Source organism: Ambystoma mexicanum, chromosome 13, assembly GCF_040938575.1.
Source record: "Ambystoma mexicanum isolate Mex_15411 chromosome 13, UKY_AmexF1_1, whole genome shotgun sequence".
Taxonomy (NCBI): Eukaryota; Metazoa; Chordata; class Amphibia; order Caudata; family Ambystomatidae; genus Ambystoma; species Ambystoma mexicanum.
Window position 1 is genome coordinate 536,859,007 of NC_090938.1, and position 21,162 is coordinate 536,880,168.

General features: G+C 47.9%; 1 protein-coding gene across 1 annotated transcript in view; it reads left to right on the forward strand.

Moving 5' to 3' along the window:
* The window catches only part of CCDC43 (coiled-coil domain containing 43), a 187,989-nt gene that overhangs the window by 95,316 nt on the left and 71,511 nt on the right, over positions 1-21,162 (forward strand). The window contains exon 4 of the mRNA XM_069634270.1: positions 7,320-7,375. Coding sequence (XP_069490371.1) covers positions 7,320-7,375 — 56 coding nt within the window. The remainder of the gene's footprint in view (positions 1-7,319; positions 7,376-21,162) is intronic.

Consider the following 21,162-nt stretch of genomic DNA (forward strand, 5'->3'; position numbering starts at 1 on the left):
TCAATGGGCTAAAGTCTTGGATAGGATAAAGCAGTGCTGGTAAGTAAACGTAAAAGTCTCTGCCGAAGTTCTTAGAAGTAGTTTGTAAAAAAAGAAGAATCATATGTTGGGGTCACAAGCTGATTAGGCTTGCGAGTTGCAAAAGTTTCACGCACTTTCACCGCAAGAGGCAAGAACGCCGTCTTATTTTACAGTACCTTACAAATGGAGACAGCCGATGACTTCTCTTCCTGGGAGTTCCTGCAGATCTCGCTGTTCTGAGCCTCAGTCATGGGGACACGAGGTAGGACGTTGAGGGTGGTGGGGGGTGCTCCTGCACTGCACTGGGACAGTCAAAAAGCATGGCAAACTTGAATGTAAGTCAAGCACACACACTGTTCTCTTTCCCTGATTCTCTGGTTTCCTGCAGCACTCTTGGGAAACTTCAGCCATCTCCAAGCTGAGTATCCAGGTGGCTTACTGATGAGGTGATTGGTCCCACCAACTCAAAGGGAGAAGTCGTCCTTGAAGGGGCTTCTCTGTCGATTAGAACTTCAAGTAGGCACTGCAGCAGGGCTCCACCAGGCAAACCAACGGTCTAGGAGTTGCAGCAGGCGTCATCTTCGAGCTCTTCTTCGGTTCCTTCGTCCAGTGGTCGACTCTGCCTTCCAAGCCAAGAGACTCGCCTTTTATTCAGTTCTCTCCCATTCATCCCAGACTAGCTGTCACTCAGCCAGCCAGCCAATCACCAGAGTGCGTTTGGGTCTCCTAGGAGACTAGGCACAGAGTTTCGGGCACCTCCTCACTTCCTGCCCACCCCAGACACTCTGGCGCCAGAGGCTGAAGCCTGCCAAAGGCAAATGAACAAAGACCGAACCTGGTTTGGCGCGCAGAGCAAAACTCTAGAAGGACCTTTCCACAAAGAAATGGCGAAAAAAGATCGGGACCTTTTTTTACAGAGGGGGTCCAGACGCCATCTTGAAAAACATGGCTCACGTGATTTAACGTTACCGGTGCTACGAATAGTTTGCTGTCGGGAAAAATCATGGTAGTTCGTTGTAAAACCACTGCCACCAGCCATTCTGAGAGGAAAGGGGAGCATTTGACTGCTACATGAGTATCTAGACACAGGGGATACCAAGTAACTCCTCAAGCACTCTATTGTAAGATAGGGTGAGCTGGGTCTAGGAATTTAAGACTAGTCAAGTCAATTTCACTTTACTTACTCTGGGAAACAGTAGTTTATCCCAGAGAAGGTATTTAAACCTTGGGAAAGCCTGAAAGGCTTCCCTGTGTCACTACACTGTGGGTGCTGTGTGACACAATTGCAAAAGATAATGCCTATGGAGTTGGTTAGACTCCATAACCAAAAGAAACAAACACAGAAAACAATTAGAATTAAAAGTACAAAGTCTCAAAGTTCAGAAAAAGAGCTGGGGGTGTCTAGGGTAGAGAGGAATTGGCACATTTTTGAGAATTCCCCCTAACAGGAGGGTTGGGAGGCGGGCAGAGGGAGGGGAAAGGAACAAAGGACGCAGGGCATGGAGGCAACCCGCAGCGCGGCCAGATATATTTTTGGGCCCACAGGAGTCGGGGCACCAAACACTGCTCACCTGGGAATGCGGGATTGAAGTGGCTTTCTCCCCACGGTGCAGCAGTACGACGGAGCTCCCAGGAGGCACACAGCCAATCACGGGTGGAAAGAGCCTTGGAGGGTTGGGAGGCGGGCGGAGGGGAAAGGGATGAAGCGGGCTGGGGAAGCAAGCTAACATTCGGGGCCTGGAGACAACCCGCAACGTGGCCAAAGATATTTTCGGGCCCACAGGCGTCAGGGCACCAAACACTGCTCACCTGCGGACGCCAGCCTTCCAGTTATGACTGGTTCCCGGCAGGCATGCCAAAAGTCAAGACTCCTCCCTAGTTTCCTGCTTTCAGACACCCTGCAGCTTTGGCAGGGTTCAAAACTATTCCCGCCGAAGACAAAAGTCAAACCATGACCTACCCCCACCAAGGACAGCAGGGGGACTAAGAAAGAGCAAGCACACAAGAAATGGTAAAAACAAAAGTCCCCATTTTGGGTCAATGGTGATCCTTCTGTGTATTACTGTGGCTGTGAACACAGCCTGCAAGTAAAAATGACATTAAAAAAAATCGGTAGAACATGTCCACTACCACCAGTCTTTCAGGTATGCTTGACACTGTAACAGAAATGTTACAGGAGCATTGAGAACGGGGATATACAGTGTTAACCCCTCAGCACTCCACATAAGGTGGTCTAAAAAGGATAAAATGTATCCTTCTACCCATGCAAACATTAGTTCACACAAGGTGAATCAGAGAAAGTAAAAAGGGAAGCCGCAATGGCTCCCCCGCAACACTACACAGAAAATGCTGCAATAACAAAATGTAGATCCCCAGAAAGTTATAGGAAAGTATGATTCCAAAAATAGTTTGGCGAGCTAAAATTACTTGCCTAGAATAAAAGAAAGGTTGAGTGGGAGTAAAAGGTTCCCACTCACTCAGGAACATAGAAAAAGAATCCACTAGTGCAGCAAAAAGTGCTGGGGATGTCGCAGGTGAAGGTGATTTGGCATAAATAGGAAAAATATAACATAATGGCCAACAGGGACACTATGGGGTGCCCCAAACTAAAGTCATAGGGACTTTTTAAGACCTAGCACATTAAACAGAGCCATGCTTGGTCATATTAAGCCTGGCTGGGAGCAAAAATAAAGTCCATGTTTAAAAGCCAGCAAGTACACAGGGCTAACTCACGACGTAAAAAGTGTGATTTCTGCCCAACAGATGTGGTTAAGGGGGGATTGGGCAGTGTATGTGCAGCCCCTTCATTGTGGGAGTATTGCGGTTTTAATTAGTCCATTGGTTTGGGCAGTGCTGCAAAGATTTCTCTCCAGTTGGGCATAGGCCATATTAAAGGGCCCTGCAGGAAGGCTGTTTTGGTTGAGGTGTGGAAGGACCACTGCTTGGACCGTGAGGTAACGATCTCAGAGTTGGGGCTTTATTCTGCACAGAAGAAAAGGCTGGAAACATTTACACCTTGAATGAGATGGCCGTCTTCATCCGAGTATTTTTTGCATTTGGGTACAATTGGAATGCAAAGAAGTCAAATTTCATGTTGAAGAGTAGCTGTGAATCTCGGTATGTCTTTGGTATTGGCGAAAAAGATAATTTCTGTCTTTCTAGGGTCCGTTTTAGGTCGCCAGTGAATGAAGGCAAAGCAGTCTTAGAGTTAGTGCATGGCACTATTAGGTTAGATTTTCATTTCTGTGCTAAGTCGTCCTCCACTTCGTGATCACCCCCCCCCCCCCCCCCAGCACTTTTTGGGGTGTGTTTTCTGACTCTCTATCGTTTACTTTTGAATCTATCCTTTCCTATACTTGTTGGGCATCTGCATTTTAATTATTGCAGCACACAGCAATTTCTGTGCACTGTTGCCGGGTTGCCTCTTGGACTTCCCTTGATTTACCTTCCAGAACTACGAGGTGGAGGGGGGGTTCATCCTTTACATTTTATATAGTGAGACCAGCACACCCCACCACATGTGGAGTGCTGGGTGGATACATGGTATACCCTTTCCCACGGTTCCTGTAACTATTGTTAGTGGCAAGCTTACTATTATGGCTGATGGCAGTGGACATACTTTACATAACTTTTGTGGGTGATTTTTATTTTTACTCACAGGCTGACGTCCAACCAGGTGCTTTAATGCACGTAAGGGTCACTGTTCTGCTTGAATGTTGTCTGCTTTCTTGTTTTGCCATCAGTGTGCTTGTACTTTCTTGGTGGTCCTGCCGGCCTGGGTGGGGGAGGTCCTGGTTTCTCTTTAGTCTTCAGCAGGAACCCTTTTTGTAGCCCGCCAAGGCTCTAGCGAGCAGGGTCGGATTGGCCCCTTGGCCTTTCGGCCCGTGACTAGGCTGAAATCGTCCCTGTGGAGTCGGGGACGGTTTCTGGCCACTCCTGGACTGGTTTTGAAAACAAATATAGAATTATTTTTTAAATACACCTGCATCGTGCAATATGGATCTATACACACACATATTAATGATACATATGGTGATCCATTCTTGTATGAAATGTATATCACATTAGTGAAATCATAACCATATTTTTCATAGTGTACTTAGGAACAATACTATTTGATGCCACTTTCTGTTTTGTCAAAGGATGAAATGTTGTGTTTCATCGCTTCACAGGATGTCACTTTGGGGTGGGGTCAAATGACATCACTTCCGGTGATGTCGTTAGAGGTCACGGGTCGTGAGGCGAGGGGTGGGCCACTTTTTCAGTGAGGGAAGAGTGGCACCTTTATCTTCTGGTGTGCCTGAGAGAAACCGGTTCCCACTGGGGGAAGCGGGGGGGGGGGGGGGTGGGGGACAGCCACCTGCCCCTTTCTGTAAACTGCAGGGAGAGTTTGCAGATGCTGTGTGGGTTCCTGTATATCTGGCCTTGATCTTGGAGCTAAAGTGAAGTCGACCACTGGAACAGAAGATCTGACGAAAAGACTGAGGTAGCTACTTCCAGCGACTGCAGATGCCTGCTGCCTGTGCGGACTCCTTCTTTGAAGCGATAGGAGTCACAAAGACGAATGCTCCGACCCAAAGACTGTTGGGGCCCATCAGTCATGAGACGACCTGCGCTGTGAGCCTGCCCGCGACGAGCTGTGACCTTCCTGGACTGCAAACCGCCAAAACCCTGGGACCTCGAGACTCTGTGCTGTGCAACGTCTTCCGAAGAACGAATCCTGCTGGACCTCTAGAGAGACGATTCCACTCCTTGACGTCCCCTCACCAGAGTGCTGAACTGAGATGGCGAGTTGAAACTGATACTGTCCATCTGGTACCTTGAAAAGGGCACCAAATCCACAGAGCCGTGAGAAGCACTGAAGAATCCTTTGTTGGGAGCCTTTTCTGTCGACTGCTGCTGCAAGTTCCCCTCCAGTGTCCTTTCTTTCGTCACCACGAAGGCGACCAGGTCCTGTGCTGCTGCATCATGAAGGTGTTCTCTGCAAGTCCTTCACTGCTGATGTACTGTGTGGCTGAGGGTAGTACTTACCTAAAGTCTTGTTGCTCTTGTGTAGCTCAGTGGGCGATTTGTGTGTTTGCGAGTTCACCCATACAGTTTGCCCAGGCCTAATGCTGGAATGCATCTAGGGAGCCTTCTATGAGGTCCCTGAACACTTTCTACGAACTCTAAAGTCTGTACTTCCTCTGGAACAATGACTTTCCTGCATCTGAGCCCTATCCTGACCTCCCTACTGTTGGCCTCTGGACCATTAGTGTCCCTCTTCTGCCTCTGAGATCACGCATTCCTTAGAATAGGGAAGGACGTTTAAATAGAAGGCCTCTGACTAGAAAATATAAGTGCTGCTAAGTACTAACCTGTAAAAGTGTTATTGTGCAACTTTGATTCCTGAAACGGAATAAATTGGAAAGTGTTACTAAGTTCTTACTTACCTTGAGTTGCTTATTGCTCCCCTGAAAAGTATAAGAAGTTATTTACTTTGGGATTGTTCCACTCTTCTAGAAAGTAACTGACTTGGTATTAACTTATTATTCCTGAAACTGAAGAAATGTAAACGTTTACCAATAGGGTTTACTCGCCTTGAATAGCTGCTGCTGCCATTCTGAATGTTTAACATTAGATTCTTACTTACCTTGAACTAGTTACTGCCTTTGTGAAAAGTCTGAGTTGCTGCTCAACTTAGAATTGTCCCACTCTTCTGAAAAGTAACATTGGGATAACCTATTCCTGTGAAAGAAATGGTGTAAGAGTTTACCATTAAGGTTTTACTCAACATTTGTATTCCGAGTTCTTACTTATCCATGAAGTGCATAGTGCCCCTCTGAAAATTAATTGGTAGGTTATTGCTTACCTTAGAATTGTGTTCTGCTATTCTGAAAAGTAATGTTGGTGTAACTGTATAATTCCTGAGAGAACAATGTGTTACAAGGTTTCTACATGTAACAGTGGGTGTATTACTTTATTATTCCCGAGACTGGATAAGTGTAAAAGTTTACCAATATGGTCTGCTTACCTTGAATTGCATACGGTCATTCTAAAAGTCTACTCGTGGTTTTACTCCCCATGAATAGCATCCTGCCATTCTAAATGGGCAACGCTAGGTTTTTCTCATCTTGAACTGCATACTGCTATTCTAAATAAGGTTTATACTTTGGTTTGTATACCACAAGTATTGTTTTTTTATAATTGTTTATGAATGATAATAGCACTTAACTTTCTAAAGAATTCACTTGGCCTGTGTGTGTGTATATATAAAATAAACTACTATTTTTACAACACATCAGTGTATCAGTGTTTTCTGGGCCATATGTATGCTCGATGCTCCAGATAAGGTTTTGAAGTAGGAGTATTTTACTCCCTATTTTTTAAAGTTAGGAGTACAATTATTTTTTGGGGGAGTAACGATGTAAATCCATTTCCCAATGGGAGTATTTTATAAGTGAGTACAAATGTTTTAATTGGAAAACGGAAATGTTTCTGCAATAATTATTTCATTGCACCTAGTTATTCATACACACTTAAAGGTACCCATTTACGTCTTCCGATCAGGCCGTAATGGCAGTTTCTTCCTCTGGCACTACCTGCCCAAACATACCCACGGAGCTATTTGGGTGAAAGCAGGGGTACAAGTTCTTGCGTGTCAGTTTTTTGTTGTATTTTTACGCCGCATTATAATATTTTGTGGGTATTTGCCAATTTCTAGGGAGTAAAAGTTTTGCTAACAAAATATGTAGTACAGGTTTATACTAAGAGTTGGAGATTACTGTATTGCCTAAAGGTATAGTTTTATTAAGCCCCTTGTCTGGACTTTAGAAAAAAACTGTCCTAACAGGCACTCGTTAAGATGACTTTCCGATGTAGTTGCTGGTCATTGCTGTACTGATTATTTTTTTATTCTACGGTTTGCCATTATGCATCCAAGTAATTCCATGGAACTGTTAAAAATCATGGAGTATATTCGTTTTTGGGGAGCACCAGAAGTCCCTGAAACCTGCTTGTATCTTCTGGTGCACGTATGAGCAGGTGGGCTTGATGGGTGCAGAACAAATGCAGTTGTTGGGTAATTGATGAGGTCGACAATGTCTAAGCTGCAGGTCTAGAAGGACTAGGAAGCACAGATGCCATCCTAGAAGGCATCATTATTTTACTGATGGACATACTCAAATGGTTTGAGCTATTGGAAGGTCCATCACCAGCTTTGAATTCCCAATGTTAAATTACAATTTAATTATGGATTTTAAGGGAATTTTTATTTCAATGTGCATTTTGTTGTAAATATCTTCCTTAATTCTTAACACTGAAGTGGATGAAGAGAAAGGAGCAGCTGCAACTGTGAACATACCATTGGAGAAATGTATCCTTTTCCTACAAATAAAATCCATTGTTTTGTTCACGTAATATTGGTGATTGGATACCTGGTTGGTTCAAGAGGATCCCTAGGGAAAGGTGATCTGCTTGCATTTTCGCATTCCTTTAATTTGTGTTGTCATGGTCCCCACTATATAAAGCCTACATACATTTGGTCAACACCCTTTTGATTTCCTGAATGAATGCTGCCCTGGTGGTCTTAATGGACTGTGGCACATCACTAACGCTATAAAACCACAATCCTGATCTGGAAATGTCCCTGTCATTTGTTTTGGAGTAGTGGTGGGCTAGTTCTGTACAACCTCATACACAAGATGGGGGAGAAGAACGCTGTAGCAAGCCCACTGACCTTTCACCTTTGCCATTCTAGACCCATGAATCTGATCATCTTTTGGAAAACCCAGGCAGGCCAATGTACCCAATTCATCACCTATCTAAATAGTCATTTCATAAAGCTTTATTTCGACAAGTGTCATAAAAGCCAATATTCCATCGCTTACTAATACATAAAATAATCCATCCATACAAGTAAAACCATCAATGGTTTCATAAAAGCCAACATTTCATCACATAATACATTAAAATAATTCATCCATACAAATGGCACCATCAGTAGTGTCCTAAACCTGACATTTTATCACATAACAGTATATACAAATTATTTATTCCTGAATGTACAACAATCATGTAAAAGTGGGTAAAAAATAAAAATGCATCTCTTACCATCCAGGCCCACACTAAATATTTGCAAGTAGCATGGACTGCAGGCACGTCACTAGAATAAGTACAAACAATCATGGCCTCTGCAATTGTGCGACACCCTCGGTCCTTCCATAATGGCCTTAGACATTTTCTCTGCGACAAAGTAGTCGGAATAACATAACAAAATGATCCATGTTTTCGGTCTAAGAACCGCACAAAGGGCAGGATGTGTCCACCTTATTATTCCATTTGTGTTGAAGATTCGCTATCGGTAAAATCCCAAAACTGAATTTTGTATACAGAGCTCCCTCATATTTTGGGTTGACTTAATCCAGATAGGCCTCATAGCCTTCATTGAACTTAATGCTCCAGGAATTTGTCAGGACAAGCGATTCTGTTGCCTTAGAACGATTATAGCAGTCGGCCCTTTGAAGAGATGCCACCTTAAGTGTAGCCATTGCTAATCTTAGTTATGGAGCTTGGGTTCGTCCAATACTCCCCAAGGCCCAAACTGTGTAACCTCTCGTTAACCTGTGCGAACCAAGGCAAGGAGGTCCCCCCTGCCTGAGAGCACATTTCAGCAACAAATCATTCAACCAAAGTCACACCCAATAAGACAGGTTTTAACCGACAGATAAATTGAACACCTTGCATCCCGGTTTCTAGTAACTGGTAAGTTAGGCGCTTTATACAGTAGTCCCTGGATATTCTTAAGATTGGTTTTCCACAGTGGATATTTTATTGATCCTAGCTGCACCCATAGCTCTACCCTGGAAATTGCGGCCTGCCTGGCTTGGGCCTTTATAAGTCTCAAGGGAGACACGCACTGCGCCATTACCAGGTTCAACAGTAAATCTTAATAATGCTCTGCTGCATCTTGCCAGTGTGACCCTTGCTTTATCCAACTGCATTCCCCCAGCTACATGATGACGTAACCCTTATCCCCAAATAATCATAAAAGTTCTATAGGGCCCTCATCCAACTCTATCCTTGGGGCTTTAACCTTTCTCCTTGGTCTTGTATTAAAGGTCAATGATTTCGTGTTAGCGACATTAAGAGCCAGGCTGTTACAGAAATTCACAAATATCTGTAGTGGCTTGTTTACACCAGTAGGGGGTTAGAGATAATAGAACAGCGTCGTTGGCGAACAGGAGGGCCGGTATCTTTATCCCCTGCCAATGACTGGGCATCAGACTGGGAGCTTAGCAGTTAGAGTACACCCATTTATAAAAATGCAAAACATTTCAGGGGCAAGAACAAACCCCTATCAGACACCCTTTTTGATCTTGAATGTCCTAGTGGTGCTTCCATCTCTGCCCCAAGGCACAACAGCTTAATTCCCCAAATATGTTTTGAATGGCATCTAACAATTGCAGGGGAATGTTCAATCCGTGTAGAATCTCCCACAGCTGACTCCTGGGTACTGTACCAATGCTGTCCGAAGGTCAATGAAAATCTCATGGACACTGATTTTAAGGACAGCATATTTGTCGCCAATAAATCTCAGCAGTAGGCTTTGGTCGATTGTGCTCAGGCCTCTGCAGAACCCAGCTTGACTACGATTAATGATCTAGGATTCGAGGATCGCTCTGGCATAGATTTTACCCCCTGAATCCAATAGCAAGATTGGTTGGTAGTTTACCAGCAACTCCCTAGTTCCCTTTTTATGAATGGGAGCTATCTCGGCCTGGGTCCATGAGGGGACTGCAATGTTTTTAGGGCTGCATTAAATAAGTTGGTGAGGTACGGAATCGAAGTAGCAGTCTATTGGTAGTCTATTTGGGCCTGGAGCCTTCCCCAGTTTTTGTCTGTGAAGGGCTCTGCCAACGTACTCATGGGTAAGGACAAGCAGGGAATAGTTACGTACCACAACCACTCCCAGCCCATTACCTTCTTCTGTGGCATGTCCCTGAAACAAATCTGTTCTCCTTGTACAGCCCAGAAAAGTACTCTAACCAGATGGACTCTGTAATACAGTCCTGCTCAGTGCCCATAATACCCCAAAAACCCTAGTCCCCTTTTGCCTATGGCAGAGAGTAAAGCACCCCAGGTCTTCTTGTTAGATTCCCTCTTCTTGTACTTAAGGAGTTTCCGATACTGTTTTCTAGAGTCCCGTAGGTTAGAGGAACCCCTTGCACGATGTGACCTAGCTTCACAAACTAGATTACCTTTTTGCTTTCCTGCACTCTACATCGTAACAGGGGTCCTAGCCTCCGCCAGTTTGCGGACCAATTTCTGGGGTTTCGTGAACATGGGTGCCAACTGCCCAATCAGTTTTTCATTAAGTTTGACTATAGTAGCATGGTCTTCTGAACCAATAAGTGGAGTATATCATAAACGTTACTTCCAGGTAGAGATTTCCCTTCCTTATGTTACGTCTGGCTTGCCCCGATTCGGCGGCACTGTCTGAAGTACTCAATCGTCATTCAGGCCCATGAAGGACTCCTTCACCTGCACCAGTGGATGATCTTTCAATCCTCCTTTGTATGGTGAATTTATGTATGTATGCATGACCCTGCTTCTACATTCACGAAGATGTAGTGTATTCTACTTTGGGCCATATCATTGTCATAGGTCGGCATGACAGGTGCATCTCCAGCAAACCGGCCATTACACGCCCTAAAGTTGCCCGAGCATAAGAGCATAGCTACCTCTTCAGTATACCTATAATGCCTTTTTGATTTGACCGAATTAAGGCTGCCAATCCCCCAGCAGCTGTCTTACTTATCCATTATTTCAACCATGCTATCTAGAGGCCCTAACTGGAGGTTAAGGTCCCCCACAACCATCATCCTCAGGGAATTGAGCGGATTGGCTCTCCAAGTGTCAATACGCTTTCACCTTCTGGGTGAGTTCAACACCTGCCCCAGGTATCCCCCTATTGTAAAAATGTATATGTATCATATTGGTATTATTTAATTTCAAGAGCAGTTAGAGTATGTCGGGTGTTTCACAATTGTGTACTTGACTAGACTTAAATATGGTGAGATCTACCCACGTCACCAACCCGCCACTTGGGAGTCCCTTCTTTCCTTTCCTAGCCAAGATTTCGAAGGTGGTGTAGCCCTGAATGTGAGGGCCATTAATGGCCAAGGTTTCTTGCAAGCTGATACTCTCATGACCCCGAATGAAGTTAAGCCAATCATTGTCCACATGGTACTTATTTACCCCGGCTATGTTCCATTATGGGGTGTGCACCTTGGTCCTCGCATGGGCCAGAATACCAATAGCAGTGGGGTGGTAACCATCTTCCCCACTACTAGTGGTCCCCGGTTCCTATATTCATTACATGTACACACGTACCTGTCTCTGGCTGAGGTGCCCAATCCATCATTCTTTAAGTCCAACACCCCCCCTGACTCAGTTCCATCAGTCTGCATTGCAGCCTGGACAGCCCCTCCTGATTGTTCCGTAACTCGAGCATGTACCGCTGGGTCTGCTACTCCCCTAGCGCTCTCACACAGCGGTTGAGATGGATGTGCACCCCTAACTGGGCCCTGGGTCCTGTCGCAAGGACAGGGGGGTTAGTTTAACCACTGGAACTACCCTGGGTGCAAGCTTTTGAACTCACGGCTGCCTGGGACAAAGACCATGGTGGTGGTAACATTTTAATAGAGCTGTCTGACACACTCTGGGACAATGCCCGCTGCTCCATTGCTAATATATCTCTAACAATCCTTGGGTGTTTCCTTTTGTATTTTGATGGAATCCCTGGCACAAGGGCCCACTAGCCGCACACAAGCTATGTCACTTAGAATAATCGAGTAGCATCCCCTTTTTGTTCTCAACCAGTGGGTAGCTGTATTGATCAGGCTATCCCCCTGTTTATATTTTGGGTTCTGCGGCTTCGACTCCTTCGCCATCGGGTGAGTTGCTACTGCCATTAGCAACGGTGTGGTTCAAATTAGTGTTGGAACTTATCCCCCTTGCAGGAGATAATGCGTGACTCTGTCCATAGTTTAGCAGGGGTAGAGGGCGAATGACCTCTCTTGGTTGCTTGTGTCCCAATTCTTCACCAGTGTGACACGCATGAGATTCGCTATACATCTTTCCCCCTAAACATGGTGCTCCCGTCGGCTTGTGTAACCTCTGCCCGCAAGTACTAGTACTCGGTCATTGACTGTAAGAAGGATGCCAGCCCATCAACCATCCGATACAGCTTAGTTTGTTCCAATTTGAGGGTCTGGTTGTCTCTTTTGAAGTAATCTAAATAGTAAGAGCATGTCATTGAAAGAACATTGCTCCCAGCCTAGGATGGCCCAATAAAGGCAACAGCTCCTAGTGAAAAGTATTATTTCGGCAGTAAACTGCAGCCATAAAACTATTGCTAATAATAATAATGAATCACCAGGAATCTGTTATCACTGCGCCGCCCGTAACTGCGCCGCCAAAAAATGTCGACACCAATTACAAATAGATCACTTTGTCTGCTTCACCCGACCTGCATTCCCCTTCCGGACCACCCCACTTACCTTGAAGGCAGAACACTTCTGTGTGCCGCCTACACTCCTCTATCCCTGCGTCCGTTTCTTCCACTAATGTCGGTCAGAGCTGACGCCGCAGGGGGCTTGTTTATTTTTTCACTTTCTTGTCCCCCTTCTTACCGCAATGGTAAGCAGGGGACACCCCGCAACCCCTGCTTGGGTGCCGTAGTGACAGTCGATATTTGTGCGCCCCCAAAGGCGCAGTGACTGCGGGGGCGCACATAAAAGGCAGACATTTTGGTCAGTTTCCAATAACCAGCAATGCATTAAAATACATATAAAACATAAGATCTAAAATCAAAAAAAGAAAAGTATAAATTGCTTAGCATTTTCACATTAATTTCATTTGATTGCGTATTCTCTGTACACAGCGTACGCATTGCAAAACGGCCCATGCATAGCAAGGAGTAGGTGAAAGTTATAAAACAGTATAGCTGGAGGACGTTGTCTAAACCTAAGCTCCTTTTTTAAAAAATTCAGATTTTTCCTTGGAATTTTATATTGTAGACAGAAAAGAAAGTGAAAAATAGATTCAATAGATGTTACGCATAAAGAGCATAATTCTGTACTGTATTTCATTCCACCCATCTGATAGTGTTAAGCGGCAAACACTTAAAATGGAGTCAAGTAATTAAAAATCCAGTTTCTTGTCCGAGGGGTCGCATTTTGGTATTTTTGCCAACCAGATTGATTCATTAATGAAACCACAAACAACTGATCCGTTAGTCATTTTCAACATTTCAAGCTCGTGCGATTTCAGATCGTTTTTCTCCAGCATGTGGCCTGGCATGGATTCACATGCTCATGAATTCCCCATCGGCAGGCCGGGAATCCTCGGTAAAAGAAAAAAGTTTCACTTTCACTTACAAACTGTATTTCTCCTCTTAACCAATCACTGAGCTCTGGGTCATACTGCCCCAGCCAATGACCGCCCTCTCCCTAAGCCCCTCGTCTGGCAGCCATCTTCAAATTTTTACTGCACGTTCCAGTGTTGGGGAGTCCTCGTGTTTTGCTCTGTGAGCTGATCTATGTTTTACACACTTTGTTTGGTAAAATGTTTGAATTATTTTTTTTAAAAAGTGAGTTTTTTTTTTTGTTTTTTTTTTTTGTCCAAGCCTGTGTGCTCTTTCTCTACATCAGCCGACAGGCAGGGATCCGTTTGTAGGTGAAACGCCCCTCAAGGGCAAGAATCATAAAGTTTCGTTGAAGATTCCCAAAGGCCATCGGGCCTACTCCGCACTCCGGACCATGTCGGAGGAGGAGGGAAGCTCTGCTCCAGCTGCGGAATGTGTTTGTGGAGGACAAACCCTCCAGTAGCTCTGTCTCCATCTGGATCACAGGGAAGCGGATTGTGAAATCTGCCTCAGGTTCTCCAAATGAACCGTGAAGGATCGTCACAGTAGGATGGCGGCATGGCTTAGTGCTAAGGCCTCTGCCCCGTGCGCCAAGCAGGGGCATGCTTCACCCAGGACTGGCCGGTCCGAAGAGCGGGCTTCTAAGTCCTTTGAGGGTGCTCCATCCGTGCATGCCCAAGACTAGGCCAAGCACTGCAAATCAGCTTCCGTTGGGGGCGTCGCGCAAGCGGGTCCCACGACAGGCTAGACGCAATAATCTTCACCATCTGCCTCCATCGCTCCAGCTCCTCTTCGAAGAGGAAGTCGGCTAACCTGGCGAATCTGCCAGAGAAGCCCAACAAGACGAAGGCGCAGGAAAAGATGACTGACCTGCCCCAGGTGGCCCAGGTGAAGTCGAAGATGGAGTTGGTGACAGCCGCCCTCTCTAAGGCCAAGAGGGCTGATCCGGTCACTGTAGCCCCGGCAGTGCCCACAGTATCCCTGCCCCCGAGATGGGAGGCATTGGCCAAACTAGTGGAGAGGACACCAGAGAAGTGGATATCCTACCTGAGCCCGAACCCCCGGGATGCATAAAAAGGGGGGGGGGCCCTCAACCATACTCCAGGGCACAGACATTTCTTCCTCGGACCAGGAGGACCAGGCATCCGTACACATGATCCATTAGGACGACGCTGATTGAGAAAATCCTGATGGAGCCGACGACGGAGGTGACGGCGGACCTGCCGATGGCGCAGGTCCCAGTAAGCCTGTCTGACCCCTCCGAGGGATGTATCGCTGGACATCCTTTCGACCCTGTACACCATGGTGCCGAGATTCAGAAACTGATGCCGATGCCCCCGTTGCCCCTGACCAACCTCTGGCGAAAAAGAGGAAGCAGCAACCTATGCCGCTGCATCAACCTCCCCACGTGAAATCCCCCCCGAGACACTGGGACGGACGGTTTGCCGTAACCAAGGGCTTCTCCCGCGGACGTGGGGTCGTTCCGTGACCTGGTCGCCAGAGCGTCAAACTCTTCCAATTGACGCAAGAGGAGACCAGGAAGGAAGGTTTCCAACATCATTGACGCAAGGCCAAGAAGACCATCTTGGCTGTACCTCTCCTGGACGACGTTTGGAAGGAAGGCCTGGCATTGATGAGAAACCCAGGAGAAAAAATACTGGGTGCCTGAGTCTGCACCCAAGTGCCTATGTTCACAGCCTTCCCTGGACTCTGTGATCTCGGCGGCAGCAAGGAAGTAGTAGTCTAACCCCTCGTCTTCACCCTCTGTCCCTCCGTATAGCGAGGGGAAGAAGTTGGATGCCATGGGAAGAAAAGTAATCTACTCAGTGACGTCAACAGTCAAGGCGGCCAACGCCCTTGCAATCCTAGCCAGATAGGACAGGGAGCTGTGGTATAAGATGGCCCCACTGCTGGAGTTCATACCCGACAACAAGCGGGTCAAGGCACTTTCCATCCTCCAGGAGGGGGGAGGTGGCATCAGACCATGCCATCACGGTGGCACTGGAGGTTGCGGACACAGGGTTCCAACAGATCGGGAACGATGTCTGCTTCCTTTGTCGTGGATGGCTGAAAGCCACCAACATTTCGTCTGGAAGTCCAGACGAGGGTTCTGGACATGCCCATCTGGGACAACCTCTTTGGGAAGGCTGTCATTGCAGGCCATTAAGACTGACACTGAGATGGCCCGTGCCTTTGGGCACTCTTCAACACCGCCCGACCTTTCTTGCCTCTGGCGGGACGTCTGGCTGATCATCGAAGGGTTTCGGCAGAGGGTCCTTTTCGTACAGTCAACCCTCCCGGTCCATGACCAAGGAGGCAAACGGAGGCCATTCCAAGGCTTTCTGTGGAGGTGCCCGATGCTCCCAAGGCAGCACACAGGCCCCAAAGTAAGATTGAACCTGCCAGGACATTGGGCCCCCACCCATGCACCCCAGTGGGAGGCAAGCTGGCAGGCTTTGTCAGCGAGTGGAAGATGATCTCCACCGACCGATTGGTGCTGGACGCTCTTGCCCACGGACACACTAGTTCCAGCAGAAGTGTCCACATACCTCCTGTGGCCCGGCAGGAGCAGCACATACCTCAGCTCCTGCAGGAAGTATGGGCCATGATAAGAAAATGGGTGATAGAGCTGGTTCCAAAGTGACTCAAGGGCTCTATGGTCTACTCCAGATACGACTTGGTAAAGAAGACCGGGGGCTGGAGGCCCACTCTAAACCAGCAGCGTATCAACAAATACCTCAAGTCCCAAAAATTCAGGATGGTCCCATTGCAGCACGTGCTCGGCCAACTGGAGGAAGAAGACTTCTTTACATTGCTCCTCTATCTGGAGGACGCATACTTTCACGTCACCATTCACGAGAAGCATTAGAAGTTCCTGCGCTTCGTAGTACAGGGAAGGCACTACCAATTCAAGGCCCTCCCTTTCTGACTGAAGTCAGCGCCCAGGGTGTTTACGAAGTGCCTTGCACCAGGGACGGCCCAACTGCGTCTACAGTGGATACATGTGTACCGTACCTTGACGACTGCCTCATCCAGGCCAAGTCGAGCAAAGTAGCTGTCAAACATACATAGAAGACCGTCCGGCTACTGACAGATCTGGGGTTCTCCGTCAACTATCCAAGTCCTGCTTGATACCATCGTAGAAGGCGTGGTTCCTGGGGGACAGGCTCAACGCGGTCTCCTGCCTGGCGGCCCCCTCAGAAGACGATGGGGGCCATGCTGGGCAAGGTGCAACATCTGTTGGCACTGAGGATCACCACGGTGCGGACCATGAAGTCGCTGCTCAGCATGTCGTCGCGCATTTACCTGATATGGCTCTGCAGGTTGCGGATGCGACCCCTTCAGGAATTCCTGGAGGCTCAGTGGATCCAGGTCTCTGGAAACTTTGCAGACCAGATCGCTCTCGACTAGGAGTTCCATCGAGCGATAAGGTGGTGGGACGTGTTCCAGTGTCGCTGGGGGCAGAGGTTTCCAGAGCCCCCCCTGTACCAGGAGACTGCCACCACGGATGCTTTCCTGGAGGCCTGCAGATCCCACACCGGACGTCTCCACGCCAGAGGCCTGTGGCTACCAAAGGAGAGGGATCTCCACATCGGTGTCCTGGAGCTGTGGGCAGTGTTCTGGGCCCTTAAGTCGTTCCTTCCGTCCCTCAGGGACAAAGTGATGTGGGTCTTCACAGACATTACCACCACGATGTTCTACATCAGGAAGCAGGGGGGCACCAGATCCCCCATCGCTCTCCAGAGAGGCGCAGGACTTGTGGCACTGGGCCGTCACCCAAGAGATGTTCTTCATCCCTTTTCATTTGGTGGCAGAGAAGAACACTGTCGCCGACTCTCAGCGGGGAGCTGCGCTCTTGCCACAAGTGGGAACCTCAACCGGATCAAGTGGACTGCCTCTTTCCCAAACGGTGCCATTGCAGGATTATCCTAGTTGCCCCAGCGTGGCCGAGGCAGATTTGGTACCCACCTCTTCTCAGCCTGTCATCACCCCCGGTCAAGCTGCCAGTGGTCGTGGATCTGCTCGCCAAAGGAGGCGCGATCCTACATCACGACCTAGGGTTGCTGAACTTGAAGGCTTGGCTCCTGCAGCCTTAGAGTTCGGAGGGTACGAGTTGCGGACAGGCTGTATGGAGGTCCTTGCCTGGGCCAGAGAGTTGACTCTTAAGTGCTACCGGCACAAGAGGAAGCGTTTCGCAATGTGGTGCCGGACGCAGAAGATCGATCCTCGGAGGGTCATGGCCCCGCAGTTTCTTTTGTACTTGTTGTCCTTGGCCAAGGCAGGGCTGGTGCACGCCTCTATCTAGGTGCATCTGGTGGCTATCTCCCGCTACACCAGGTTTCCAGGACGGTCTTCTCTTTGGTCCCACCGTCTCATCAAGGAGTTCCTCAAAGGACTGTTTCGATCATTCCCGCCATTGAAGGCTCCTGCCCCGGTGTGGGAATTCAACGTGGTACTGAAGAGGCTCATGAGGGTGTGGGGGGGCGTCGGAGGAGCCCCCTTCGAGCCTATGCATCAGGCCCCTCCCGGGTTCCTCGTGACAATCGCCTCTGCCAGGAGGGTAGGTGAGATCCAGGTCCTATCCTGCAAACAGCCTTATCTGACTTCATGATACAAAGGTGGTGCTGCGGATGCACCCCTCCTTCATGACAAAGGTTCTGTCGGAATTCCACCTCAATGAGCCTTTGGTGTTGCCTGTGTACTTTCTGAAACCTTCGTCGCCGGCTGAAAGGACTTAACACTCGCTGGATGTGGCGCATGGTCTGAATTTCTATGTGGCACGCACAAGGAGTTCCATAAGACATCTCAACTATTTGTGAACTTTGGTCCTGTGAACCAGGGGAAGGCCTTGTCCAAGGCTTCCATCTCCAGGTGGCTCTCCGGCTGTATCATATACTGTCATCGGTTGGCAAACTGCTGCCAGGCCGTCCGAGCCCATTCCACCAGAGCGAATGCTGCAATGTCTGTTGTGCCCCTGCTGGACATGTGCAGGGCTGCTACGTGGAGGTCCACGACACCTTCACAAGAGTCTACTGCGCCGACGGATTCCACAGAGGAGTCCAGGGTCGGACAAGCAGTGCCAAGCAACCTGTTCGCTTGAAGGTGAGCCTGTTCCGGAGGTAAGAGTAATTGCTTCTGTTGAGCCTTGCTACCTCCCCTGGGTGTGTAAATCTGAAGATGGCTGCCAGGGGAGGAGCTTGGGGAGCGGGCAGTCATTGGCTGGGGGCAGTCTGACCCAGAGCTCAGTGATTGGTTTAGAGGAGAAATACATTTTGTAAGTGAAACAGTTGTCTTTTACAGAGGATTCCCGGCCTGACGGGGAATATTCATGAGCATGTGAATCCATGCCAGACCCATGCTGGAGAACTATAGTTACAAGTAACTAAGTGTATTTCCTTTATTTTGGATTGCTCTGTGCTTAGTGGCACCAAATTAGATTGCAGCTCATATTCGGAGCTTAAAAACCTTTTGATGTACAATGGCCTTGCAATCGTGTTTCTTTCTGCAGGGCTGTAAGGCTTTTATTAACCAGACCATCTTCCACAAAGCCTCTATCCGCCTCCCACATAGACAGCCAGGCCTGTACTATCGAGTGCAAATCCTTTTTGGTCAAATACCTGCTCTTGCCCCCCTCCCCCACCGGCCCCATATCCACTCGCAGTTCTTTCTCATTTACAGACTCCTGGGACACAACGGAAGCTTTCGGAATGCCTTCATGACTCCTTAGCCACCATGGTCTCCAACCTCGCTGCATTAGGGCATTTCAACACTGTAACCCTCGGACCTGATCACTACTGGACAACCTGGAAACTCTGCAGTTAACAAAGCTAGTTTCCGACCCTAACCACTCTGATGGTCACACACTAGACTCAGTCTTTGGATCTTATGACCTCATTTCCACACCACCAGTCGTTTGGTGAGATATTTTGCCATCCTCTTCACCCTATCATCTGGAGCCCCTTGCTCTTCTGGCAGCCTTAGCACCCCTAACCCCATCCCACCGGAAATCAAAATGACTCCTGTCCTGGCAGAGATTCTACTTGCCTCTCGGACCACCTCCTTTCCGGGCCTGGTCCCATTCAATCTCTGGATTTCCAAAGCACTGAACTCCACCTCACCCATCAGATCTTTCTCAAACTGAAAATGCTATGCACCCAGATGATTCACCCCAGTCCTCTTACATTCTGGGGCATAGATGGTGTGCAGTCCCATCGGAATCGTCAAAATTGCCTACACCTCGCAGCTCAAAATATATTGTGCAGAAGTACACTAAGCCAAAAAACCTTCTACTGGAACAATCTCCAGCCCCCCACCCCACCCTTTTCCAGGAAACTTTAATCTCAGGGTCCGACCCCCTGCTAAAACAGCAGGTAAGCATGCATCAAAATGTGTTTACACCCCATGTCCCCACAGGCCATCCCCACCTTCTCTGGTCCCCCGTGTTGTTCCCTTGTGCCCCTTCCTGCACACAGGAGTCTGTCCTGATGCATTCTGGTTTCACCATCATGTGGCCAATGCTGGATTTTACTTTTATGGACTTCATTGATTCACGGTGCGTCACGCTTTCTCAACTCTCATGCTAGACTTCCTTTGCTTCTTGTACTGATGGTGGCCCTGAATCATGCTGTTCCCATCTTCATCTTGTATCCAGACTTGCAACATTATGTGTTACTACTGACTTCTGCAATTGTATTCTCTCTCCTCTTGCTTCTCCACTCTGAGTGCTTACTCTCTGTTCTCTCCTCCCCTCCCCTTTTGCCTATCTCCTCCCCTCTTCCCCTTACTTTCTTCTATGCACTTACTCTATCAGAATTGTCCCTGGACCTAGTATGATTGCAACCATCATCTGTTCCCCCCCCCCCCCCCACCTCCCTACAGCACTATCTGAAACGTTGTCCGGTCTAGTAAGATAGTCGCTTGCTTTGTTCCTCCCCTCCCTTTCTGCACCCCTCTCCCTCACCTTTTTGTTTTCCTCCGGCTCTACCAGAAATGTCCTCAGGCCTAATACAGTAGTCGCCTGTCTGTTTCCATTTCCTTCCCACTCTCCCCCTCCCTTCCTTATCTATGTCTTAGGTCTTGCACTATCTGAATGTCGTCAGGCCGAGTACGATAGTTCATTTCATATCCTTACTGTTCATGGCTATTAGGAAAGATTTCGTAATTGTAGGTAATTTTCCTTCCATGTGGCAACCCCTAAACTTTTTGCTGTTGTTTTTCACCTTGTTCTTGACTTTGCCAGAGAAGTGCAGCCTTCTGCCGCACTCCTCTGGGCTTTCGCTCCTTTCTTACGGGGAAACTGACATGCCCTTAAGACAGTCAGTACCGGGGAACGCTGTTTACCGTAGTTTTTTATCATGTTGCGGCTTTAGTGCAACATGACACAAGAGGGCACTGTAAGCTAAGTTACAGCTCTCTTGGATCTCTAGCCTTCTACAGGCCCTAGATACTCGTTTAGGATTTTATTTGATCGGTGCAAGTGATTCAGGGACGGGACTGGTGGCAGCGATCGTTTCTTTGTATTTTGAGCTCCTTTTGGCGTTCTAAGCGCGTTTTCTGCGCTTAACCCAAAATGGTGGCCTGGCTCCCAAAATGGCCAGACCACGAGGCTCCTTTGTCCTGTCCGCTGACCGTCTTGCTCCCTTCACCTTCCCCAGGTCGAGCCGACCCGGGGCCTTCCTTATTTGGGCATGTACTTTCCCACGAAACACGGATGCTTTCGCGGGCTTCTACAT